Here is a 27845-nt window from a genome sequence, read left to right as displayed (position 1 = left end):
CCAAAACAATACAGAGAAACCCTGTCTCGAAAAACCAAAAAAAAAAAAAAAAAAAAAAAAAAATCCATTCATTTGACCAATACTAGAGAAAGCAGGACATGAGATCTTTATTAGCAGCTACTGAGCTATGAGAGACAAATCAATCAAAAACAATGAAGTTGCTTGAAACAGGTATATACAGAAATATACATAAGCAAAAATCTCATCTTCCAGTCCCAAAGCTAACCTCTTGTGGAAGGGTGGTCTTGGCTAGGGGCAAAGAAGCACATAAGTTACCGTAATGAATCACATCCACCCAGGAAAGCAGTGAGCTACAGCACATGGCACTAAAATTTAAGGTATCAGTTTGTAAAGATTCCCTTAATCATAAAAGTTTTCAAATGAAGACATGTACCCCTCCTTTCCTGTAGGCTTCCAGATCTCTACCCAAGAGACTTGAGTACTTCTATTAAGGCAACTGGAAGCCCACCCTAGGCTTGGATAGAGACCTATGCTTCTCTCCTAACATGCTATGGGAAAACACAAGTTTCTATAGTGCTGCTCTTTCCTAAAAGAGAAACACAGCACTCAAAATAAAGCAAAAGGCCACAGAGGGCTCCCTGAGAATCCAGTGGAACTAAGAGAGAACTTTTCCAAACAAACTTTGCAACTGGATCCAGGTGGAACAGTGCCCTGCAGCAAGGAGTAGTGTGTATGTCAATGAGAGGGTCCTGCCTCCAGGAACCGTGTCAGTGGCTTCCTGAGCCATCTAACTCATTTGAGAAAACACATGGCGGCCTTGAGTCTCTCTACAATCACCCCCATGCAAAAGGGTGCATTTACAAGTCAAGGTTGAGACATATCATAAGGTAGTCTCTTCCATGGTCCAGCCATCTTTGGCAACTCTACCCACAATACTTCTCTTCTCACTCCTTGGGGAATGGAATGGCCAGGAGAGAACCTAGGATCCATGTGACAGAAAGACAGGCAAACACAGCCACCAGAAGCCAGCTAGAGTCCCCAGCTGTTAGTCTCTCAGTATCACTAGAGAACTGGAAAGCAACACAATCGGTAGAGCAGCAAGAGCCCCAAGGAAGAGTGCTCAGTGATGTTAACAGATGAAACGGAATTTCATGGAGATTCACTGTTACAAGGAAGAACCGCACAGTCTCAACTTCCAGAATGTGGATGTTGCCTGCTTTTAAGAGACCTATGTTTTCTTTTTCAGTTCCTCAAATCTCCGGGAAAGATCATCAAAGTCTATGTCCTCTGATGCAGAGGTACTGGCTCCAGCAGATGCCGTTGGGAGTGTGTCTGGCACAGACGGCAACTCTGGCAGTACAAAGTTGTTGTAATTATCCATCGGTCTGGAAGGGGGCTTTGCAGGAGCTTCTGGCTTGGGTCCTAATTAAACCAGGGCAAAGAGTACAATGTTACAAATAGCAAAGAAACGACTCAATCATCCTTTGACAAAACCACCACCCAAAAACCCCACAATCCCTTTTGGCAGAGGACAAAAAAAAAAAAAAAAAAAAAAAAAAAAAAGATCAAACTGCAAGAGAGGCTGGAGATGTAACTCAGTTGGCAGAGTATTTGCCTAACATACACAAAGCTCTTGGCTTTACCCCCGAACTGCATACAACCAGAAATGGTGGTTTACACCTATCATGACTAGCACTAGGAAGGTTGAGGCAAGAGGATAAGGAAGTCCAAAGTCATTAATACTGAGTCTATTTGATGTACTAGTCTATTCTGTATAAAGCCTTCCAGTTTGCTTTTCCCCCTTTTCTTTCGATGCGGAAGATCAAATCCAGGAACTCGCACATGCTAGGCCAACAACCCACCACTGAGCCTATGCCCCAGCTTCCCAATGCTGGTATCAGAGGTGCCCCACCGTTTCCAACTTCTCTAGTAGCCCTTCATTTTTTAACTTACTCAACAACTACATAAACATGCTTACTTTATGAAAATTCACTCTTACTGTTTGTGCCTATTCTGCCCTCTCTGCTGGCTAGTTTTATATCAGTTGAACACAAGCTAAAATCATTTGGGAAGAGGGGAATCTCAACTGAGAAAATGTCCCCAGCAGATCACCAGATTAATGAGAGAGGCCCAGCTCAGTGGGGGACAATGCCTCCCCTAGGTAGGTGGTCCTGAGTGGTATAAGAAAGCAGGCTAAGCAAGCCATGAGCAGGTAAAGAGCATTCCTCTATGGCTTCCACTTCAGTTCCTGCCTCCAGACTCCTGCCCTGACTTTGACAATTATTCTGTGATGTGGAAATGTAAGCAAAATAAACCCTTCCTCCAAGTGCCTTTTTTTTTTTCTGGTTTTTTAAGACAGGGTTTCTCTGTGGCTTTGGAGCCTGTCCTGGAACTCGCTCTGTAGACCAGGTTGGCCTCAAACTCAGAGATCTGCCTGCCTCCGCCTCTGAATGCGCCACCACCTCCCCAGCTCAAGTTGCTTTTGATCAGGGTGTTTTATCACAGCAATAGAAACCTAACCAACACGCCAATAGTCACTTCTAAAAACAGCTGGGGTTGGGGACTGGAGTGATGGCTCAGTGGTTAAAAGCTCTTCCAGAGGACCAAGCACCCACACGGTCACTCACAACAGTCTTAACTCCAGTTTCAGAGGGTCCAGTACTCTCTCTCTTTTGGTCTCCAGGGGCAGAGCATGCACATGGTGCATAGACATAATACAACCATAAACACAAAATAATTATTTTTTTTAAAAAATGAGGGAGGGCTGGAGAGATGGATCATACATTAAGAGCACATGCTACTCTTCCAGAAGACTCAAGTTCGGCTCCTACCACCCAAGTCAAAACCACCTGTCAAGTCAGGCTGGGGAGCGAATGCCTTTAATCCCAGCACTTGAGAGGCAGAAGCAGGGAAATCTCTGAGTTTGAGGCCAGCACTGTGGTCTACAAAGTGACTTCCAGGACAGCCAGGGTTTCACAGAGAAACTCTGTCTTGAAAAAACAAAAAAAGAAAGGAAAGAGAGCAAGTGAGCGAGTAAGAGAGAGAGACAAGGAGAGAGAAGACGAGAAAAACAAAAAAAACCACTCACACTGCAGCCCCAGGAGGGTCCCCTAGCCTCCACAGGGACCTGTACTCACATGTATAAACCGACATACATGTACATATTGGAAAATAATAAAAATGTACCTTAAAAAACTTAGGTGACTAAAAATAAAACACAGAACTTGGAAGATGGGGATAGGGAAAATACTTTGTTTCAAAGCAAGAGGTTCTGAGTTCTGTGTTAGACACATTACATTGAAAAGAGGACATGGATCATGGATGGAATGCCATGACCATGGAGAGAAGAACAGGAAGAGAAGAAGGGTCAGCAGCCGTGAAGCTTTCTGAAACACTTACCAACAATCTGTGCAGAAGAAATATTTTTATCACCATTAATGTCATCAACCTGCAAAACATAGATTGTTACCAAAAGAAAAGACAGTGAATGACATCTCTAGACAAAGTACTAATACTGGTACCAGCTCCTGTGTTTTCCAAAAGCTAAGCTGTTCACCAAAAGCAACAAAATTTGCTCCTAAGAAAATGTCTCCTAGTCTCTCCATGTTTCTCTGAACACATAAACAACATGCCAACCTCTGAACTGCTAAGCATAGAAAGAAAAGTCTTACCACACTGTGACACTTTTCAGCTTCCAGGCAAAGCAAACTAGTAAATCTATCTATAAGAACCAAGGCCCTTGATGAAGATCCACCTCATTCCATAAAGAGTTGGCCATGTTTTGATACATGGAATACTAAAGCATGAGAAAGACTCAGTTCCAGGAGAAAACACATCAGCTACAGATGAGAACCACTGGGAAGAATAATTCGCAAACTAAGGATCAGAGAGAGCTTCCTAGGTGAGCAATTTCCATACCAACTTGTTTTCTAAGTAAACCTAAGCTGGAAACAGCTCTCAAAGGGTTGCTATGCATATGTAAGACTGGCAGAAGACAAGTAATTGTGAAGCAGAGCTGCTGTTACAAAGAGCTCAAGGCATCTTTACTACATGAGCCATTTACACAAGTTACCCCAAACCCCCAAGCACTAGGGACTGCACCTAGGGCCTCCTACATGACAGACATACACCTTACAACTGAACTACTTCCCAACGTTTTTTTTTTACCTTTCATTTTGAAACAAGGTCTTATATTTATTTTTTATTTTTATTTATTTATTTTGGGGGGGGTTTGAGACAGGGTTTCTCTGTATTGTTTTGGAGGCTCTCCTGGAACTTGCTTTGTAGACCAGGATGGCCTCGAACTCACAGAGATCTGCCCGCCTCTGCCTCCCGAGTGCTGGGATTAAAGGCATGCGCCACCAACGCCCGGCACAGGTCTTATATTTATGATCTATCTGATTCAGCGTCCAAGTTGCTAAGATTACTGACTTGTGCCACAGGTTTTCTCTCCATAAGTTTTAACTATAAGAAAATGTGAAACCAATGCTACATTCCCCAAAAAACTGACACCTTTGGTTAAGTCAAATACCATTACTATTCTTCCCCATGAATGTTAAAAACTTAAAAACTGATGTTTTAACAAATATATTCTAATATCAAATTACAGTGGCCCAATATGATTCTCAGACTAGTTGGTAAAACAAATAATCTATATTAAATGTTCTAGTGGGACACTACAACTTTTTTACTTTTTTTTTAAGGTGGGCTCATGTAGTCCAGGCTAACCTTGAACTCCTGATCCTCCAAAGTGCTGAGACTACAGGCAATTGCCACCATGCCCATGAGTACTGTAACTTCCTAGGAGCAGCTACTTCCTGATTCCTGGCTTCAGTGCTGACATAGCATGCCCACCACAAATGCCACCAACAGCACTCCCCATCTCCAGGGCAGTATGAAAGCAACAAAGAATCCCGAAGCAAGAGCAATACCCATACTAAGTTGATCAAAAGTTTGCCTTCCCTGTTGTTATTATTTTGCTCTCTTCATGGGATTCACTCTCCTGCCGTTTATCAAAGAGGCTCAGGCACTTACAGATTCATACGATGGGGGAGTTGCTGGTATCTGAGGTGGGTGAATGTTAGGGAAGGCCTGGTAAGTCCCCACTGGCAATCCACTGAAATCCGACTGCAAGAGAAAAGCAGTATCAGAACACTGCTCCCGATTTGTAACTTCTGTACGGGATGGGAAGAAATATGTGTGAATACACACATTGTATGTATGTATGTATATACGTACGTATGTATGTATGTAAAGATCCTCAAAGGAAAGAAAGGCTTAAAAGGATCACATGTAGTCAGAAAGACTACAAGCTTAAAGATCTACAAGGGCTATTTCTCAAATTACCACATCAAGTGCTTCTTCTATGTCTGTCTCCAAGGAAAAAAATTCAGTTTCTTGCTTCTTAGAAATAACCTACTGTAAAACCTGTCAACAAAGGTTTTCAGCCTGATAACAAAAGGAAGTTCTTCATTTTCAGAACCAAAACAAACAAACAAAATTACTGGCATTACTGCAATAGGTACCCATGTGTTCAGTAACCCTTTCATACCACTATCTTTATATTTTTCTCATTTACTCAGCTAATAGAAATATTCTTATTGTTCTGTATTCCTGGCAGCCTACAATTCCTCAGTGTGTTTATAGAGCACATATGTTCTCTTCTGCAACATTTTCTAACGCTCACATTCACATCTCTTTACACATACTTACTGGTCCCTTTGGCAGTGGATATGAGAAGGGAGCATTTGGAGATGGCATAGGCATAGGCATAGGCATGGGCATGGGCATTGGCACTGTTCCATCAGGTCCACCAACAGGGGCTGTGAACCCGCCCCCTCCTCCTCTTCCAGGACCACCTTTCTTCACATCATCTGTAAATCCAACATCAATAAGGTCTGTCTCCACCCCAGTAGGAGCTTCTGCCTAAGAAAAAGAGAGAAGCACATAATCCATGTCCACTAGCACGTTCCCTAGGAAAGTCTAGGGACACACATATAAGCATAAAAGCTGTATACTCTGGAGTGCTCACAACACTAGCACCTGCAGGAAGGGTGAAGGAGGTGGGAGAACACTACTCTGAATGCTCCACCACAGCCTCAGACAACCCCCAGGGATCCAGGGACTCTACAAAGGTCTCCAAGAGAAGGAAGAGGGCAGAGTGTAGAGAGTTTAAAACTCCCTGTCCTGGCCAGATTCAGAAAGAAAAGGCCCCAAGAAAGAACATTTTCTTCTACAGAGGGCCAGCTCTGAAGGAACACTCAGGTATGTGAGCTTCCACACACTAACTCCTAAGAGTGAGGGAAAGTGTTGCTGTCTGTCCTGGGGGTGTTTGTGTGCTTCTACCACACCTCACTAATTTGACTGCTGAATCATATTATGTTCAGGACAGAGAATTTGTTTCACATGTATCTCCACACTCAGCTTTTTGACCACTACCTGCACATACCACAATAAATAAACTATGTAGTGTATTTGGTATTTTCTCAATGTTTGCTCTTTGGGGGTCCACCACCCAGCTCTTACATAAACACTCAGAGACTTATTCTTACTTATAAATGCTCAGCCTTATCTTGACTTGTTTCTATCCAGCTTTTCTTAAATTATCCCGTCTACCTTTGACTCTGGGCTTTTATCTTTCTCTATTCTATATGCCCTTCTTTACTTCTTACTCTGTTGCTTGCTGGGTGGCTGGCTCTCCCCTCCTTCTTTTTCTCCCTTTCTCTCTCCTTCCTCTCATCTCGTTCTCAATATTCTCTCTGCCTGACAGCCCTACCTAACCCTCATCCTGCTTAGCTAATGGCTGTTTAGCCCTTTATCAAACCAATCAGGTGTTTTAGACAGGCAAAGTTTAACTCACAGAGTTAAACAAACTCAATATAAAAGAAAGCAACACATCTTTGCATCATTAAACAAATATTCCGCAGCATAAATGAACATTTAAAATAATATTCCACAGCAATGTAGGTCTTGGGGTATTGCTATGTTCAAGGGGATTATCGAGGTCTTCAAGCTCACTGAAAGGCAAAATTAGCATGCCTTTATGTTTCTGTCAAGGTTGTGCATTCTCAATCTCATTCATTAAGTGCCCTGTGAGATTTGCAGGTATATTTATTAAGAAGGTACAAGCTGAACAAAGGCTTACACATTCCAACTCAACTAGTATAAATAATCCCCCGCCTCCACCAGAAATCCTACATACACTCATTTTCCTTTGTGCTCTGTATAAACTTACCATGACCACAGAGTCAGGTTCATAGGGTACATTGTAATTCTTGGCAATTTCAATCAGGTATCTCTCCACTAGGATTTTGGGTGGAGCTTCAACACTCAGTTTGTGCATTAGCTGTAATAAAAGATCAATGTTATAAAGCATCTGTACAGCCGGGCAGTGGTGGTGCATGCCTTTAATCCCAGCACTCAGGAGGCAGAGACAGGTGGATCTCTGTGAGTTTGAGACCAGCCTGGTCTACCGAGCAAGTTCCAGGACATGGTCCAAAAAACAATACAGAGAAACCCTGTCTCGGAAAAAAAAAAAAAAGCATCTGTACAACCAACCTAATCCTAACCTGCTTCTTAAAAACAAAACAAAACAAAAAAAATTAGTTCTTCTCGTTTTACAGGTAAAATTGAATATCAGAATAAAGATGAGTTGTTTTTTTTTTTTTCAGTCAGAAGGCACATTACAGGACACATGCTTTCCTCACACTCTCTAGCTATATATGAGACAGGTACCAAGAAAAGACTCAACATTAAGCCTTCCCCATGTGGCTCATTGAATCCTCCTTTCCACTCCCCTTCCTGCCTTCCTAACTCACAGAAGATGGAAAAGCAAGCACCACGACCAGGTGTTGGGCAGTGGAAGATCCAGACTGCACGGCCGGCCACACAGTCATCCTCTGGCCTTCACTATGCTATGAGATACATCCCTCAACTAACTCAGCCATACACCTACCCAACTCAAGGCCCTGCTGGTAATAAAACTACCTCTCCCACTAGGTCCTATTTACCAAGTGTGTTCATTACCCTATCATTCACAGTCCCAATCTGGTTGGTCCTGCACAACTTGCCATATTCCTTGCTGTATTTAGCACAGAGCTGATCAGCAACCTACAAAAAAGAAAAAGAAAAATTACAACAGAAACCATTCCCAGGAATAGCTTCACACTTCTTCCTATCAACATTAAACATATCACTATGACTAGGTTTAAAAAACAATGCCTATAAAACCTTGGTAAGTATACATTATTTACTCATCTATCCAGAAAGCAACAACCTAACTCCAAACACTATCATTAAGCATAATAAATACTATAAATACAACAATGATCTGAGCAAGGTGGCATACACCTATAATCCCATTAACTAGGGAGGCAGAAGCAAGAGGATCAGTTCAAGGCTAGCCTGGACTACATGACACCTTTTCTCAAAATTCCTCTCCCGTCCTCAAAAAATAGTAATGATGAGGAACAAAAATAGACACTATTCCTACTTTTAGGCAGCCTTATAATCTCTGTGCAAAATAATAATATTATTAATAAAAATAACCCAATAAAGATCTACCTGCAGTTAGGATAAATGTTACTAAGTAAAGGTACACATGCAAACCCGACCTGAGCAGAAAAGTGAGATGAGGCAGCCTCTGAAAAAAATAATGTTTTGTCAATATCTGGACGATTATTAGAAGTTAACTAAGCAAAGAGCTGAGTACAGTATCATGTCTCTGTAACCCCTACTAGGAGGCAGAAGTAGGAGGAGCCCCACAAGTTTGAGACCGGCCAGTGCTATATAGTAAGAAATGAACAAGTTAACTCAACAAGACTAGAAAGAAAATTGTTCTAGGAAAATGTGTAAAGGTCTCCTGGGAATAAACATGGTCAATACAGCCGGGTGTTGGTGGCGCACGCCTTTAATCCCAGCACTTGGGAGGCAGAGGCAGGTGGATCTCTGTGAGTTCGAGGCCAGCCTGGTCTACAAGAGCTAGTTCCAGGACAGCCTCCAAAGCCACAGAGAAACCCTGTCTCGAAAAACCAAAAAAAAAAAAAAAAAAAAAAAAAAAAGGTCAATACATACATGTGAAAACAAAGTCAGCAATCCTAGAGTGTAGAACCTACGAGTACAGTGTCAACTGAAGACAGGCACGTGGGAGTCACACAGTACAAATCATGGAGTTGTGTTTCTATCATAACAATACAAAGCTACTACAGTGGTTTAAAGCAAGGAGTTGCCTTAACACAGGATTTGCTGCCTTAAAATGTTTTAATTATGTGGTTTACAGTTGTGTAAGAACTGTTCTGAGTTAGGTGATAGTGAGACACAGCTTTAATCCCAGCACTTGGGAGGCAGAGGCAGGTGGATCTCTGTGATTTCAAGACCAGTCTGGTCTACAGAGTGAGTTCCAGGACAGCCAGGGCTACACAAAGAAAATCACCACAGGCCTACCATCCCAGCACTTGGGAGATAAAGGCAGAAAGATCTTTCAATATAAAACAAATTCAAAACCACCCTGGATTACATGAGACCCTGTCTCAAAAAAATGAAAACTGGGGGAGATGGCTCAGCAATACATAACATTTTCTGTAGCAGCTCACAACTGCCTATATCTTGAGTTCTAGAGAACCTGATATCCTTTTCCGTCCTCTGCAGGCACCAGCATGGACATGACACACATACATACATGCAGGCGGGAAAACACACATGCACATAAAATCAAAATCTAAAAAACAAAACAAAAAAAATGTTCTGGAGATGAAGATAGCTCAGTGATAGAGTAGCTGCTAGTGTATGTGAGGCCCTGGATTTGACTCCCAGTACAACAAAAACAAAATGCTGGATAGCAAAATGCTTGTTCATATACACAAATAAGGTTAAGCAATAGAATAAGCAAACATGAGTACATATAATACATAGAGGTTTTCTCCCCTCTTTTTGAGACAGGGTCATGCAATGTAGTCCAGGCCGGCCTTTACTCAAGCCCTCTTGCCTCAGCCTCCAAAGTACTATGATTATATGCACAGACCACCACACCCAACTAAAAAATAATTTGAGAGAAGCCTGTTGGTGGTGGCATATGCCTTAGTCCCAGCATTAGGGAGGCAGAGGCAAGCAGATCTCTGAGTTTGAGACAGAGTGAGTTCCAGGAAAGTCAGAGGTATACAGAGAAACCCTGTCTTGAAAAATAAAAATAAAATAAAAAAACAATGTTCTATGCCATAAAGGTCTGAAAAGGACTAACTACTTAATAAAGCCTATTTCAAAACCAGAAGGTACAAGATACCCAGTCAAATAATCAGACTTTTCTAATAATATCAAAAACTACAGAGGCCAGCCATTGTGGCACATACCTTTAATCCTAGCACTCAGAGGCAGAAGCAGAGAAGGGTAGATTTCGGTAAGTTCCAGGCCAACTAGAGTAACACAGTGAGACCTTGTATAAAACAAAACAAAAGCCTACAGACATTACAGAAACTGCTTGTACTCACTATTTTCAACTCAGCCACTTCTGACTGAAGCCGAGGAGCAGCCCAGATCAGTGTAGACACAGATTCAGCCAGACCGGAATCTAGCTCCCTAATGAAGAAAAAATATAATTTAACATCCTTTAAAATAAACAAAATCATAGTTTTTATATCATATACCACATGGCCTCAAAGTTATTTCACAAATTATACTGGCTTCTGGTAAATGGCATTCAGCCTTTTCATTTCCCTATTTTGCTTCTGGAAAAACAAAAACTAAAGTGATATGCTCAAGTCCACAAAACCTCACACAAGCTGAACCAAGACTCAAACCTGGAACATTGGACTTCAGACTCTGTTTTCTTTTCACTAATAGGCAAAAAGACCCTTGGAAATGTGAAAAAACCTCTTAGTGTTAGCCCACTGCAGATACATGTAGACTGAGGTAGTATTACTCCATTCTCAAATTCCAGATTTGTTTAGCCTCTGAGGCGAGATATCTTACTTCATAGACTGGATAAGGCCAAACCGAGCCAGCAGCAGGTCACAGTACAGCTCCAGGATCTCCATGGCCTCCACAAGGTAGTCCTCCCGGATAATGTGCTCCACACGGATTCGTGCTCGCTCATCCTTTCCAGCAGCCAGATAGTCAGCAATCTCCTTCCTTGCTTTCTGAGCCAGTTCCGCTGGGATACAAACCCCATTCCAGTCACACAGCAGTAATGTAATGGAACCTGGCCAGTAGGCAGACCTCCACCCACAAAGAAGACTGAGAAGATTCCTGATGTATGAAACCTACAATATCCTAGAGCTCATACTCCTTACATATATACTCTCATCATAACTGCGCTAGAATTCACCCTACATAGATGACACTTCCAATTCAGAAGCCATAGTTAAGAATACTTAACTATCCCACAATAATTAATAGGTATCCAAGAAGGCTCAAGTGTCCGGACATATAAAATGGTACAGAAAAGACAGATCATTTATGCTTAGTCTCCTGTATACTTTAAACTATACATAGATTACTTATACTGTCTAATATAAATGCTATGTAAATGGCTGCTACAATGGCTTATTTTGGAATAACAAGAAGTCTGTACATACTCAATACATAGGCATTTTTTCCACTGAGTATTTCTGATCAGCATTTGTCTGAATACACACATATGGAACCCATAGATACAGAGATTACAAATACAGAGGGGTCAACATTACATCATTTTCTGTGGTGGTTTGAAAGAAAATGGCCCCCAAAGGGAGTGGCACTATTAGGAGGTGTGGCTGTGTTGGAGTAGGTGTGGCCTTATTGAAGGAAGTGTGTGACAGTGGAGGCAGGCTTTGAGATCTCATACATGCTCAAGTCATGTCTAGTGAGACAGACCACTTCCTGCTGCCTACTCAAGATGTAGGACTCTCAGCTACCTCTCCAGCACCATGTCTGCCTGCACATTGCCATGTCCCACCATGATGATAGTGGACTGAGCCTCTGAACTGTAAGCCACTCAAATGTTTTCTTTATAAGAGTTTCAATGGTCATGGTGTATCTTCACAGCAATAGAAACCTAACTAAGATACCGTGTCTGCAACAAAGTGCTTCAATTTAGCTATATACAAGAGGCAGATACTTATCCTAACTGCCAAGCTATGAGAAAGACTCCACAGTGCTAGCCTGAAAGATCCAGCTTGTGATGCTAGTAGCTGGTTTAAAAAGGGGGGATGGGACACAATACTCACTTTTTTTTTTCTCCAACAGTTTAAGACGATTTATGACTAATCTCAAATTGACTCGTAAGCGCTCAGCTTTGAAGCCGGAGCCCAACATGCTGTCCTGCTCCTCCTGGAAAAAGTAGCAAGCAGCACAATGAAGAGTACAGACCAGTTCAGGAACTAGAAATACTTCCTGGCAGACTAATAATATAAACCAGACTGATTTCTTTCCTTTTTTCTTTTTAGTGGTGGGAATTGAACCCAGGGCCATGCACATACTAAGCACATCTCTACCACTGAGTTATCCCACTCACCCCCTAGGCATTTTCTGATAAATGACATGGTCTAAACATCTTGTTTACATACTATTTTACTATTGCTCAAAGAACTGACTGAATAGGAATAAGTGAATATAAAATCTGAAAAAAAATCTAGTGATAGGTAAAATTAGTATGTAGGTATTGGCCACAGGAATAAGGAGATTAAAAAGACAAGGAGGCCAGGCATGGTGACACACACCTTTAGTCCCAACACTCAGGAAGCTGAGGCTAGCACTATTTACCAAGAATTGCACCGACAGCCATAACAGTCACCATAACCACCACAGGATGTCAGGACACACAACTGTGCACTGACCACTGTATATTCTATTTCAAGACAGGACAATTTCTATTTCTCAATTTTATGTCTGGACTCAAAACTTTAAAGCAATGTACTATCCAAGTATAAGTTAGATCTGACAAAGTAACTAAGATAAAATGTACAAACACTAGGGCTAATATTTATCTGTGTAAAAAGCACTCTCAGAAGATAACAAGATATACTTCCTTTTGTGAAATTGTCTCATACTATATTGAATAACTTGTATGTCACAAAATAACTTTCATCCATTATGCTAAATTATGTTCAATCTGTTCAACAAGCATTTATTGATTATGTGTCACACTGGCTAGATGCTGGAAAATATAGAGTTTAAGTAGAGTCTCTGCTTCTCACAAGAAAATTATATTCTATTGAATAAAAAAAAGTTAAAAATCTAGCAAGCTATAATAGTGTTTGAAGCTGAGCGGTGATGATCCACGCCTTTAATCCCAGTACTCAGGAGGCAGAGGCAGGCAGATCTCTGTGAGTTTGAGACAGCCTGGTCTATAAGAGCTAGTTCCAGGACAGCCTCCAAAGCCACAGAGAAACCTGTCTCAAACCCCCCCACAAAAAAAAAGTGTTTGAAAAGGACTATAATTCTAGAGTCTCTCAATTGGGAGTGACCGGAGACATCTTGCACTGTCATAAGAGGGTAAGCTATTGCCAACTAGTGGGTAGAGGCCTAGGATGCCACTAAACATGTAAGAATGAACAAGACAATGTCCTTATAACATCTGCCCAAAACCTCACCAGTACTAAGACTGAGAAACCTATTGTAAATAAATGACCCAAATTCTTAGGACAATCATAATGAAAGGTTCTCCAGACAGCAAAGCCTAAGCTGTGTCCTAAAGAACAAACCAGATACTTATAAAGTGTAAGCCTGATGAGTGGTATAAGTTGACACGTCAAGACCAAAAACTTGCCAAGCACAAGGAGTTATATATGTAAAATCCCAGGTTCCAGAGAACAGGAAGGTTTCTGAGAGTTAGACTCCCAATACCCCAGCAGAATATGTGTTGACAAATCCAAACAGCATCCATATCATATTCTCAGGAAGAAAGAAAAAAAAGCATTAACAACTACCATCATTTACTTTCTAGTCACCTGCATCAAATCAGCCAACAACTATGAGTAGAACTAAGAATAAAACTAAACACAAACCAGGAATGGCATCTGTAGCCCTAAAATCTGAAGCAAGTTCCAGGATAGGCAGAACTGTTACACAGAGAAACCCTGTATCAAAAAAAAAAAAAAAAAAAAAGACCCTGTCTCAAAAAAACAAGGTTGACAGTTCCTGAGGCACAACACTGGAGGTTCACCTCTGGGCGCTACATGCCCAAACACCCTCTATAACAAGTAGGCACAGAATGGTTTCCATACTACGAAAAGTCCAAGAGATGCACGAGTTAGAAAGAACGGGCTGGAGACACAGCTCAGTGGTTAAGAGCACTTCTTGCAGGAGAGCTGTATTCAATTGCCAGCACCAACATGATGGCTCACAACCATCTATCTGTAAGTCCAGTTTCAGATCCAATGCCTTCCTCTGGCCTACCTGGGTACCAGGCATGCACATGGTACACAGACATACATTTGATCAAAACACTCATACACACAAATAAATATAGAAAAAAATAGTTACTGCCTTATGGAAATCTATAACTCAGAGAAATGTATCATACCACTAATAAAATAACTGTCATCGACGACTCAAAGAAATTAATGGTGTTATAGCTTTTATTACAGGGGTATGGCCTGGTCAGCCGCCTGTTTGGAAACTGGTACAAAAGCTAAAGATAACAAAATTGGCAAATAATGCAGAGTTGTACGTTGGGGGTGGAGGGAATGTCAAGATTTCTGTTGTTTTGGAGTAGTTTTGGATTTAATTCTTAGCACCAATATAGTGTTTACAACTGTCTCATAACTCGAGTTCCAGGAAATATGGTTCCCTTTTCTGACACCCAGCCATAGATAAGTTTTTTTAAAAACTGAATGAAACCAGACAAAAGCAATATATTACCTATTATCTATAGTGTATCAAAGACTGTGGTGTGAACCCCAGCAACTTAGGATGAGAAGGGAGGATCCCCTGAGGCCAGCGCTGCAACACAGCCAAGATCCCAAAAATCAGAAAGGAGGAGACAGGCTATAAATTTCACCTAAGATCATGGAAACCAAAAGAAGAGAAAGTCCTTTTCAAAATACTGAAAAAAATGAACCATCAAGCCAGAAATTTTACATCCAGCAAAATATCCCTCAGAATTAAAGGTGAAACAAAACATGACCACATGAAAGAAAATGAAAAAGAAATTTTGTTCTCAGCTGTGGTGATATATTATGATCTAATAAAGCTTGCCTAAGATCAGAATGCAAAGCTAGTCATAGTCACAGAGGCCAGGCAGTGGTGGTACAAACCTCTAATCCCAGCAGCCATACTAGTCAACCATAGAAGCCAGGGGGTGGTGATGCACACCTTTAATCCCTGCACTAGAGAGGTATATAAAACAGGAGCAGGGTCTCAGAGTGAGCAATTAGTCTCCAGCCAGATTGAGGACAGGACTGCCTCAGCCTTGGTAGAAGTAAGAACTCTCTGGTAGCTGGCTGCTTTGCTTTTCTGGTCTTCAGCTTGAGCCCCAATATCTGTCTCTGGGTTTTCACTGTTTGTACAACACTCAGCAGAACTGCTCTAAAAGAACTGCCAAAGAAAGGGCCAATGACAGCTCAGTGTGAAAGTGCTTGCTGGCAAGCCTAGTGATCTGGGTTCAAGTCCCAGAACCCAAAAAAGATGGGAGAGGAAAATCAACTCCACAAAATTATCCTCTGACCTGAACACACAGAGCATCACACATGTCAACCCCTCCACACATGTAAAGATACAGAAATGACAAATATGTATGAATAAAATTAATAGATTGGTTTTCTCAACTCTGTTAAACTTGACAGTTTAGGACAAAACCAGTATTTTTATGGTATTTTCAATATACATAAATGTAATACTTAAGAAAACCATTACTTAAGGGGAGGAAGGTGAAACAACCTATATAATGGTAAGATTTCTACATTCTACCTAAGTGGAAAAAACACTGATTCTAAAAACTTAGCCACATCTGTCATCTCTACAGCAGTCGTGTGCATTGAGCACACATGTGCACATGCATGCCCTCACATACATACACACACTTTAAAATAAAGACTTTTATTTTAACTCAGTGGTGTTGATGCACACCTTTAATCCCAGCACTTGGGAGGCAGAGGCAGGTGGATCTCTGTGAATTCAAGGCCAGCCTGGTATACAAAGTAAGTTCCAGGACACCCAGGACTGTTTTACAGAGAAACCCTGTCTCGAAAACAAAGATTTTTTATTTTTATTCATGTGTCTGCATGTGTCTATGTATGTTGTGTATCTCACATGTGGGTGGGTGTCCTCAGAGGTCAGATGGCTCATCGGTTAACAGCATTCACTGGCTGCTCTTCTAGACAACTCTGGGTTGGATTCCATTACCTACATGGTAGCTCACAACTGCCTGTTAACTCCATTCCCAGGGGATCTGGTGCCTTCTTTTGGCCTATAAGGAGTACCACACATGCACATGATACACAGATGTATATGCAGGCAAAGCACACACACACACACACACACACACACACACACACACACACACACACACACACAAAATAGTGGTACATACCTAGACTCCCAGCATGGAGAGACAAGCTCTCTCCAAATGAGCTACACTAGTTACATAGAAAATACAGTAATATGCCCCTCTAAATTCTATTTTTGGGTAGGTGAGATGAAACAAGCCCTCACTCTGCATCACAAGTTGCCCTCAAACTCACTACAATCCTCTGCCTCACCCTTCCAAGTGCTAGGCTTACAGGTGTGCATGACACCCACCTTAAATTATTTTTTATTTATATGTGAGTTAGCATGTATTTGGAGGCCAGAAGGAAACATCTGGTGCTTCAACCTTATTTCCAAGACAGGGTCTTTCACTGATTAGATACATTGCCTAGCCAGTGGGCCCCCAAAATCCTCTAGTTCCTACCATCCCTAGACTGAGATTAAGCACATGCTGACACTGTTACCAACTGGACCTTCCCAGGCCTTCAGTTCTTTCTTTGGTGCCAGTGTTTCACACACACAACCAAATAGCACAGCACAGCATAGCATCTTGCACAAAAGCTACTTGTTATGCTGATTAACTATTGGGAAACTTAACTAATATAATTTCCGTAGTTTAACAATTCATATTTTTTACCATGCTGGGATGATGATACTCAGGGTCATACATGCTAAGCAACATCCCAGCCGAACAAGAGACATTTTAATGAAAGCTGACACCAGCTTTCAAGGAGTTCACAATCTAATCATCACTAAACAATGAACAACCAAAACATGAAGCCTAATGAATGAATGAATCATGAACCAGTAACTGCAATTCCAACTTTCAGTTTTCTATCCTGCTTATACATAAAGACACTACTGTGATTCTGCACTGCTACTTATATTTTTATTAGTGTTACACATGGATCATCAGCCTCACTAGCATGCTAAGCACCTGTCAATTCCACATTTTACTCAAATCCTTAACATAATCAAAACTTAGCTTCTCATCACTTAGCTCTTTGAAGCCTTCTGTATCTATGTAAATCTTCATTCTTAGTAAGAGGTGTAAAGGGAGGGATTTAAGGTTATTTAGGAGAGGAAAATAAAGACTAAGTCAGAAACTGTTCCCCATGGGGGCTGAAGAGATGGCTCAGAGGTTAAGAACAGTGACTGACTGCTCTTCCAGAGGTCCTGAGTTCAATTCCCAGCAACCACATGGTGGCTCACAACCATCTACAATTCAATCTGGTGTCCTCTTTCTGGCATGTAGGCAGAACACTATATATATATATTTTTTAAAAGATTATTAAAAAAAACTGCTCCCCAAAATACCTAGCTGACATTGACCTTGAGACCTCAATTACAGCACGAGTATGCGCGAGCACACATACAGGCACGTACACAAACACACACTCACACACACACACCCCACCCTAGTCAACCAGCTTTAGAGTCCATAACTGCAAAGAACCAAGAGAAAAATGAGATGTAACAGTGACAGAACACAGACTGGGAAGCTAGGATGTGTTTTTCAAAACAACACAATTCAACTCCTTTCAAAGTACTCTTTGTACAGTTTGACAGCAAGTTTACTGTACGTTAATACTACATATTATAATCAAATATGTGCTGACCAAGCCAATCAAGACTGAAATTTCAGAGCCAAGTGGTGGTGGTGCTCCCTTTTAATCCTAGCACTTGGGAGGCAGAGGCAGGCATATCTACCTCAGAGTTCAAGACCAGCCTGGTCTAGAGAGTGAGTTCTGGGACAAGATGACACAGAGAAACCTTGTCTTGAAAACAAAATACAAAAACAGAAAGACTGAAATTTCAATAAAGGAATCCTATAACCAGCAACAATGTGTGAAATTACAACAAAGACTAGGCTTCGGAGTCCAAGCACCTTGAGTTTCTGGAAGGAGTCATCAATACTGGAATGAACAGGCATTATAAGGTATCTTCAACTTTTTTATATAAATATAAACATATCGAAGAAAACTCTCAGTGCCCTCATGTTTGGTTGGCTTTTACTGGGTTGCTTTGCTTTTTCTTAAACAAGAGTTCACTTTAACCTGTGCTGGCTTCAAAGGCATGGCAATCCTGCCTCAGCACCTAAGCTCGGGGACAACAGGCCTGCCACAACCACCCAAAGTTCTTAAGACATTTTAAGTTATAGGTGGGGACTATGTACTATTATCCTTTTACCATTTAAAATCCTATCACATTACAAACACCTTATTTGTATGACTGTGTAACAATTTTCTTTCCTTTTTTGTTTTGTTTTTCGAGTTTCTCTGTGAAACAGTTCTAGCTGTCCTGGAATTAGCTTGTAGACCATGCTGGCCTCAAACAGAGAGAACTGCCTGCCTCTTCTTCCTAACTGCTGGGATTAAAGGCATGGTCTACCTCCTCTGGGCTTTTTTCTTTTTCTTTCTTTCTTTTTTTTTTTTGTGGGACGTTTTATTGAGGGGAAGGCAGGGCAGGGTGGGGAAAAGGAAGGGAGAGAGGAGAGAACAGAAGATAGAGTTACTGTGTAACAATTTTCATACTAATTGCCTGAACTTTTGACTTTTGTAGCATAGCAAGAAAGCTGGAATGCGAGTTACTTTTCCTGTATTTGAAATGAGTTAGACAGACTATACTTTGTTTTGCAGTTTTACTCTAAACCACAACAGGCTATATGTAATTGAATTGGAACTTCATCCTGAATAGAGCTTAAGTGAACTGGAGGTGCAAGTCTTGTAGAAACCAGAGTCACAGGAAGAAAAGAGAAGAACTACAAAAAGTCACAGGACGGGGTGGGGCGGCCGGGGCGGGGAGGGGGGGGAGACTTTTATCCAGTGAGAATGCTAAAAGAAGCTGCATGACTTAAAAACAAAGATGCTGAGATGGAAAATAAACACAAAAATATTTTCATCTAAAAAAAAAGATGCTGTGAAGTTCTCCAGGAAGGTTTGTAGATCAAGATTTTGAGGGGTATGGGCGTGTGAGTCGTTAATAAATGTATCAACTAAGGTTTTATTAAGCTGGAAAAATATGTGCATAAGTTAAAGTATGACAGAAACAAATGGCATAGTTGATTTTTTTCAGGGTTGAGTTATAGAGGAGTTATACTGCTTTGTTTTCGTAAAAAAAAAAAAAAAATAAAGCAACTAAACACCACGAAAGCTTAACAACAACAACAAAGAAAAAAATCTCCTTTGAGAGCCGTTCAACATCAGACTAAGCAGAGACCGAAAGCAGCCAGCCAGTCTCCCTCTGCGGTCAGTTTACACTCCTAGTCCCGAGCGATGTCCGCATCCTAGCTCAAGTTCAAGGTACTGAGTGCCACGCCTGACCCCAGCACCCGGAATCGGGGCGCGGGGAACACGGGCTATCGATGTCTGACTCACCCCGCAGTGACCGCGGCCGGTGACCAGCACTGCCCGAGTGTCTCTACCCGACGACACCACACAGGGGTGTCTCCTCAGAGCCCAGGCCATGCCCGGGGAAGCGACGTCGGGGACGGCGCCGCCAGCACCCGTCTCAGCGGTCCCACCTCCTCCCGCGACCCGAGCCCTACCTCAGGCCTGACCCCGACTGTCAGCAGGGGTTTCCCTTTCTTCCCCGCTGACACGGCGCGCAAGGCAAGACCCCACAGTCTTAACGACGCCTGGGGTCCGGTAAAGGCGGGGCGTAGAACCGAGAGGTAGACCAAGCTGCCATGGCTACGGAGGGCACGCTCACCTGGAGGAATCCAGACGTGAAAACGGAAGACACAGACTTCCGATTAGCCTCTCAGCATCGAAAATGGCGACTCCCTCGACCTCAGCACAGCCAACTCGAGCGGAGGAATCCGCCGGGCGTGTTAGCCACGCCCTCCTTCGTAGGGATTGGCTGCGCGCACAGCACCGGGAACCGTCGCTCGGAGAGCCCCGCGGTTCCCACCCTCTCGGAGCCGAACCTGCCGGGGACTATTTCCCACTGCGGAGGTGCGGGACTTGACTTGTGACACATTTGCAAGGAATTGAGTCACTCTGCTAGGGGTGTGCCTTGCAATTTGCCCGGGGCGCTGTGAGGCTGATGGAGGTTCCTGGAGTTCGTGCCCAGTACCCTTGTCCCAGATTGTTCCTGCCCCTGTAAGAACCTGCTGCAGGTTGACTAGCAAACATCACCGGCTTCGCGCCAGCCCCGCTCGCCGGTCGGTCGGTCCTGGGACTCGGGCCTTTGAGGAAAGGCTAGGCGGGATTCAGCGCTGCTGAGCCGACTCTGTCCCACGGCCTCTGGGCTACCGACGCTGGCCCTCCCTTCCACTCCCACGCCGAGTCTGCTAGCTGCCTTAACACGCTCTCGGGCCTGCACCTTCACTAACATCCCTCCGACCCACCTCTGCTGCCACTTGCTCACTTCTGTCTGTATTATGAGGAAATTTAGGGGCTTAGAGTGAAAGAACCTTCCAATACTCTTGCCATTGGCCCTGCTAAAGAGGCCACAGCTAGAAAAACCAAAATAGGGGCTTGTCTTGAGTCACTCGTAAAACAAGGACTGCGTGTTACCTTACTATGAGGACTGGGATTTGAAAGTAATTGGCATTTAAACATGTGTTTTATTTCACAGCTCCAGGGTTCCAGAACCCCAGGATACACAATATTTGGTTCCCTTAAAATGTTCGGATCTTTCCAAAAATAAATGTTTGCAATGTAAGTTCTACTGCAACAAAACCAAGGTATTTGTTGCTAAAAAAAATTCTTCTCTGACAAAGACAATCCCCCTCCCCAAGTCTCAACAAGGTACAGTGTTATGTTAATCCAGCACTCGGGAGGCAGAGGTAGGCAGATCTCTGAGTTCAAGAACAACCTGGTCTACAGAGTGAGTCCCAGGACAAGCTCCAAAGCTACACAGAGAAATCCTGTCTAGAAAGAACAAACAAAAAACATTTGTTGGGTGTGGTGGCATATACCTTTGATCCCAGCACTGGAGAGGCAGAGGCAGGAGGATCACTGTGAATTTTAGGCCAGCCTGGCCTACAGGACAGCAAGAATTTATTTGAAAACTCTCATTTGTGGGGGGGTTCAAGACAGGGTTTCTTTGTGTAACAGCCCTGGCTGTTCTGAGTGTGCCATCACCACCCAACTTGAAAACTTTTTAATAATAAAGTTTATACAATTTAAAAATAAAAAGGAAAACATCCCACCAGGAATGGTGCTGCAGGCCTGTAATCCCAGCATTTAGAGGTAGAGGCCAGACTAGATGTTCACCAGCTTGAATTGTACTTATAGGGTGGATTCCAAGAAACAATAAACTGGGTCAAAGAGTAAGTATGTTTTTGTTTGTTTGTTTGTTTGTTTTGGCTTTTTCGAGGCAGGGTTTCTCTGTGGCTTTGGAGGCTGTCCTGGAACTGGCTCTTGTAGATCAGGTTTGTCTTGATGTTTCTATTTTAATAAGTATTGTCTAATACCTTTCATAGAAATATCAGTTTACACAACTTACACCAGAGCACAAAATTTCTATCTCCTCATGCCCCCAGCACTACAGTATGTGAGGACTTTTAGGATCATTGACATCATAGTAACCTTGATCAAATCCTAGAAGTTAGTAGATGTATTTACTGAAACCTGTAATCCCAACACTCAAGAAGGTGAGGTAAGGGGATTGCCATGAGTTCTATGTTAGCACGTGCTACAGTGTAAAACCCAGTCTCAAAAATACTTGCAAGCTGGGTGCATAAGGATCAGCAGTCAAGGTCATCCTCCCTACACAGCAAGTTTGAAGCCATCCAGCTACTAACCATGTCATTAAGTTCCAGCCTAGTGTCAGGATTTATTTAGAAAAGTTACTTCCTATTTGAGTGTCTTTTAGATTCAGTAATCCCCTTTAGCTTGGGTTCTAGCAAAGCCCACCAGTCTAACACTAGAGACATGATACTATCTCCGTTATGAATTCTACTATAAGCAGCCAAGTTATTCAGACACTGAGGGTGGAGGTGGGGTGCGGAAGCTCTGTCCCTGACTCAACAGACCAGTTTCACTCAGGAGCCAACAATAATCAAAAGTAAAGTGACACATTCTTTCACTTGAAAATCTGGTTTTGTTGTAGGACAGAAATTAACATAAGAGTTCATTGGTTAGCTACGTGTTATTTTTTTGTGTACATCCTTATAATTAATGGCTGTAACTAAAATCTAACACAGTGTAAAGTCAATAAAAATTAGTTTCTTACTAACAGGCCAGCTGATGGATAAACAAACATAAATAAATGAACCTGTCAGACCTGTTTCTGAAGAATCCCTCCAGCTATGAACAGCTTTTTACTTTATTAAGAGGTTGGGAACGGGTGGTAACAGGGATATGAGGCAGTGACCTTACTTTCCCACAAAGCTTAATGTATTTACTACTGGGTCTTTTACAGAAAACATTTGCTAACTCATGCAATAAAAAGTATCCCACATTATATAAGAGAAAGATGATGGCACAGTTAAGTGCATTGGTTTCGTTGTTTCTGTTTGTTTATTTGTTGCTGTTTTAAGATAGTCTCATGTAACCTAGGCTGGCCTCAAACATAATATGTAACTAAGGATGACCCCGAACTACTTCTGTGCTTCCTGATGCTTCCTCCTAAGTGCTGGAGTACAGACATGAAGAACTGAGTTTAGAGCCCCACCATCCATGTAAAGTGCTAGTGTAAATCACCTATGTCTGCAATCCTAGGTCGCAGGGAGCAGAGACTAGAGCAGAGATGGAGATCACTGCCCAACCCAGGCTAGCCAATTACTGAGCACTGTGTTCAGTAGGAGATCCTATCTCAAAAAAAGATAAAATTGGGGACTTAATTCCAGTTCCAGGGGATCAACACCCTCTCTGACCTCTGTAAGCACCAGACACATATATAATGCAGGAAAGTACTCATACACATAAAATAAAATAAGTTTTTTTTGAGTGGAGAACAACTAAAGAAAGCATCTGATGCTAACCACTGACCTCTACATGCACTCATATGCACCCATGAGCACACACACAGCTGTACTGCACACATGTGTATCCGCATGAACACACTATATACTACATGCACTCATATGCACCCATGAGCACATACACACAGTTGTACTGCACACATGTGTATCCGCATGAACACACTATATACTACGTGCACTCATATGCACCCATGAGCACACACACAGCTGTACTGCACACATGTGTATCCGCATGAACACACTATATACTACATGCACTCATATGCACCCATGAGCACACACACAGCTGTACTGCACACATGTGTATCCACATGAACACACTATATACTAAACACATTCAGGTTTTTCGTTTGTTTGGTTTGGCTTTTGCTTTTGTTTTCCTTTTGAGACAAGATTTCCCTGTGCAGTCCTGACTGTTTTGGAACTTGCTCTGTAGACCAGGCTGGCCTCAAACTGACAGAAATCCACCTGCCTCTGCCTCCTAAGTGCTAGGATTAAAGGCATGAGCTACCACCCCCCTACTTTTTTTTTTTTTTTTTTTTTTTTGGTTTTTCGAGACAGGGTTTCTTTGTGGCTTTGGAGGATATCCTGGAACTCGCTTGGTAGTCCAGGCTGGTCTCGAACTCACAGAGATCCGCCTGCCTCTGCCTCCCGAGTGCTGGGATTAAAGGCGTGCGCCACCAACGCCCGGCTTGAACTCAGGTTCTTATGCTTGCACAGCAACTGCTCTTACCCCCTGAGTCATATCCCCAGTTCATGAATTATACTTCAAAAATCTGTTTCTTATTACTGAAGAAGCAAGCACGTGACACAATGGGTATGTAGAGGTGAGGGGCAACTCTGGAACCAGTTCTCACTTTCCACCTTTATGTGGGTTCTGGTGATTAAACCCAGCTTGGCAGGCTTTCACAGTAAGTATTTTTACCCACTGAGCCATCTTGCCAGTTCTCATGAATTATAATTTACTTTTTAAAAAACGTCTGGGTACCAGGAAGTGGTGGCTCACGCCTTTAATCCCAACACTACAGAGCCAGAGGCAGATGGATCTCTATGAGTTCCAGGCCACCAGGGCTGTTACACAAAGAAACCATATCTCCAGAAGCCAATAAAACAAACAACCCTAAGTCTTTGGGACTGGAGAGATGGCTCAGTGGTTAAGAGCATGGGCTGTCCTTCTAGAGGACCCAGGTTCAATTCCCAGGCCCCACAACTGTCTATAACTCCAGTACTCCAGTTCCAGGATCTAACACTTTCAGACTAATGTACATAAAATAAATAAGGTAAATAATTTTTTAAAATGTCTGAGCAAGTCAAGCATAGTGGTGTATACTTTTAATCCCAGCACTCTGGAGGAGGCAGAGGTAGGTGGATCTCTCTGTGGGTTCCAGGACAGCCTGGCCTACATATGAGTTCCAGGACAGCAAGGACTACATAGTGAGACTCTGGGAAAACAAACAAACAGACAAATAAATAAAATGTCTGGGGGAGATGTCTCAGTAGACAAAGGACTGTAATCCCACTGCTCAGGACAGGGGATCCCCGGAGCAAGCTGGCTAGCTAGGCTAGCTGAATTGCCAAGTTCTGGGTTGAGTGAGAGTCCCAGACTCAATATATATGGTAAAGAGAAGCACATGACACCAACTTCTGGCCTCTTCACTTTCATGCACACATATGTACAGGTATACCTGCACACACATACACCTTTACACAAATATGCATGCATACATATTCATAAAAACTTTTAACTGGGATTCTGAAATTTTTCCTGTTGGGACTGGAGAGATGGCTCAGTAGTTAAGAGCACTGGCTGCTCTTCCAGAGAACCCGGGTTCTATTCGCAGCACCCACATGGCAGCTCACACCTGTTTATAACTCCAGTTCCAGGGCATCTGACATCCTTACACCAATGCACATGAGATAAAGTTAAATAAAGTACTTTTTAAAAATTCCTGTCATTGCTATTGTAATGTAAAGCCTTAACAAAATAATTGTAGAAGCCAATACATATAAAATGGATTTCAAGACTGATGAGGTAGCCCCATGGTTGAGTTTGTGTTTAGCATGGGCAAGCCCTAGGTTTGGTCCTAATGGGAAAATCAAACAGCAAAAGGAAAAACATGGATTAGGAAGATATTTCAACTCTTACTATAATTGAGATGGCAGAACAACTACTCTGTAAGTATGGTGGCAAAGAGACTAAAGAGACTGAGAGATGGATCTGTGCTTACTATTCAAAAGCCCAAACCCGAAGACCTGAGTTCAAATCGCAGAAGCAACACAAAAGCTGGACATGGAAGCTAAAGCTTCTCATCCCTTACCCTCCCTGGGGAGACAGGAGGCAGAGACAGGAAAACCTCAGAAGCTCCCAGGGCCTGCTAGGTTGGATTACACAGTGGCAAAGAATTGTCTTCTGACCTCCATACTGTGGAAGAGTGCTTGTACTCACACATGAACCCATTCACCCACAGGTGCCATAGCACAGATATAGTCAAAATGAAAATGCTATTACTAACTAAAAAGTCTTCCAGATCTAGAACAACTTTAGGTGAAGGTGAGGAAAAGTGCCTTATTAAATACATTTTTCAATATTTGATCATAAACCAAAATCACAACACTATGGAGACATTTTTTTAACCAGACAGGGTTTCTCTGTATAGTTTTGGAGGCTGTCGGTCCAGCCCAGGCTCGAACTCACAGAGATCTGCCTGCCTCTGCCTCCCGAGTGCTGGGATTAAAGGCGTGCGCCACCACCGCCCGGCTGGAGACATTTTAAGAACACAGGAATCTTACAAGGATGTTACTAGGGGGCTGGAGAGATGGCTCAGTGGTTAAGAGCACTGTCTGCTTTTCCAGAGGACCTAGGTTCAGTTCCCAGAACCCACATGACAGCTCACAACATAATGTAACTCTACTTCCAGGATATCTGACACTCTTACAAAGATGTACATGCAAGCAAAACAATATAATAAATAATTTAAAAAGGAATAGTACTACTATGATGCCATTTTATCATAAACAGCCCTACACCCCCTCCACAATTGCTGGGGCATGAACCCAGGTCCTGTCTATCCCTGAGCCTAAGCTACCCAGCATTACACAATAACAAACTCAACACACTTCATTGAAGGCTAACTTTACCCGTCAGCTATTTTCTTGGTGAAAATGTCAACAAGGTCAATTTCAAAGTGATATAACAAGGCCATGTCGCATGTCTAAGTATGTCATCAAGAATTACTGAGGTTTTAAAGTGAATGTTATTTCAGCTTGTATTCTTGCACAACAATATAAAGGTTTACTGCTTTGATGACAATATTCCATTTCCTGTGTGTGTGTACAAATCAAATTATTGAATTTGAAATGTTTTCTTGACTGATAATGAATAGTAATTCCTATTTAAACACCCCAAACACAATAAGTAAATGATGAATGAATGAGCTGTTTACCTACAACATTGTCAAGGACCAAGATTCTTCAATTCAGCCATTCCAGTACATTCTACACAAGATATAGGCAAAGGCATCTCGTTGGAGATTTCAGGGAAGAATTTGCAAGAATACTTTATGTAAGCCAGGCGGTGGTGTTGCTTGCCTTTAGTTCCAGTATTCGGGAGGCAGACAGATGAATATTTGTGAGTTCAAGAGCAGCCTTGTTTGTAGAGCGTTCCACGATAAGTTCCAAAGCTGCAGAGAAACCCTGTCTCGAAAAACCAAAAAAGAAAAAAAGAAAAAGGTTTATACAAATACTTCAACTTGTCATTTTATTAGCAAGAGTCAGCACCGTCACTACCCATTAGTTCTGCCTCTGTGAAGCTGGGAGTCATAAGCAAACTTGCCTAGGGCTTTCAGAGTTTGTTTTACGTAACTAGGAAAACTCCGAGTGAGGCCCAGAATTTCATTATCTATTATGGTAGGAAGCAGAGGCTCACACCAGGGAAGTGACTTGCTCAGTTAACAGACTAGTCAGTGACGGACCTAGGACTGGAAGTTGGGCCTTCTAAACACAAAGCTTCTATGCTGCAGCACTCTCTACTTCTCCAATTGGGAAAGATTTCAGAGGTAGGCTTTGGTTTGCCACTGGAGAAAGAGGGGAAGAAGGGAGGACAACGGAGAAATAATGAAGCAGGCAATCACAGGAGACTCATTAGAAGAAAGTGAGTCCAACCACTCTTAACTCTTTCCAAGTAGTCTTTAGATGGCAACAAGGATCACAAGTTACCTATCCTGTGTGTGTAGCCATCATGTTGGAAAAGTAAACACACCAAATAAATCTAACCATTTTTTCTAGTCAGATGTTCTGACAGCTGAGCTTAGCCCCTCCTACAGAATCTGTAGCCCCCTCTTTCGTTACTTTAAATGTAGAAGCCCCAGGGCATGTGGGAATAAAGAAGGCTTGTCACCATGGGGCGGGTCGCTCAGGTTAGGCTACGGAAAGGCGGAAGCCTGCGGTGGAGATGTGGTTGGGGGATGTGGGTTTTGTGGCTGAACTCGATGTTGGTGTAAGGAAACCAGGGGAG

General features: G+C 42.4%; 1 protein-coding gene across 5 annotated transcripts; it reads right to left on the bottom strand.

Moving 5' to 3' along the window:
- Positions 1-83: 83 nt before the first annotated feature.
- On the bottom strand, positions 84-27025 carry Ist1 (IST1 factor associated with ESCRT-III). Of its 5 annotated transcripts, none has more exons than XM_040737123.1 (10): positions 26776-27025; positions 12159-12261; positions 10924-11104; positions 10443-10530; positions 7987-8070; positions 7196-7306; positions 5674-5886; positions 4996-5088; positions 3361-3409; positions 84-1383 (listed from the first exon to the last, which is right to left on the bottom strand). In XM_040737123.1, exons 2-10 carry the CDS (start codon positions 12244-12246, stop codon positions 1190-1192), a joined length of 1101 nt encoding a protein of 366 aa, XP_040593057.1. In that variant the 5' UTR covers positions 12247-12261; positions 26776-27025; the 3' UTR covers positions 84-1189. The 5 variants fall into 5 exon arrangements, with proteins under 5 accessions (XP_040593057.1, XP_005073080.1, XP_012971151.1 ...); XM_005073023.4 differs by lacking the exon at positions 26776-27025 and adding an exon at positions 20110-20254; XM_013115697.3 differs by lacking the exon at positions 26776-27025 and adding an exon at positions 20110-20254 and having other exon boundaries at positions 3361-3367.
- Positions 27026-27845: the final 820 nt, after the last annotated feature.

The sequence above is a fragment of the Mesocricetus auratus genome, unplaced genomic scaffold (genome assembly GCF_017639785.1).
Source record: "Mesocricetus auratus isolate SY011 unplaced genomic scaffold, BCM_Maur_2.0 Super-Scaffold_6723, whole genome shotgun sequence".
Lineage (NCBI taxonomy): Eukaryota > Metazoa > Chordata > Mammalia > Rodentia > Cricetidae > Mesocricetus > Mesocricetus auratus.
The sequence above is the reverse complement of the archived record's forward strand: the minus strand, read 5'-3'. Positions and strand labels throughout refer to the sequence as shown.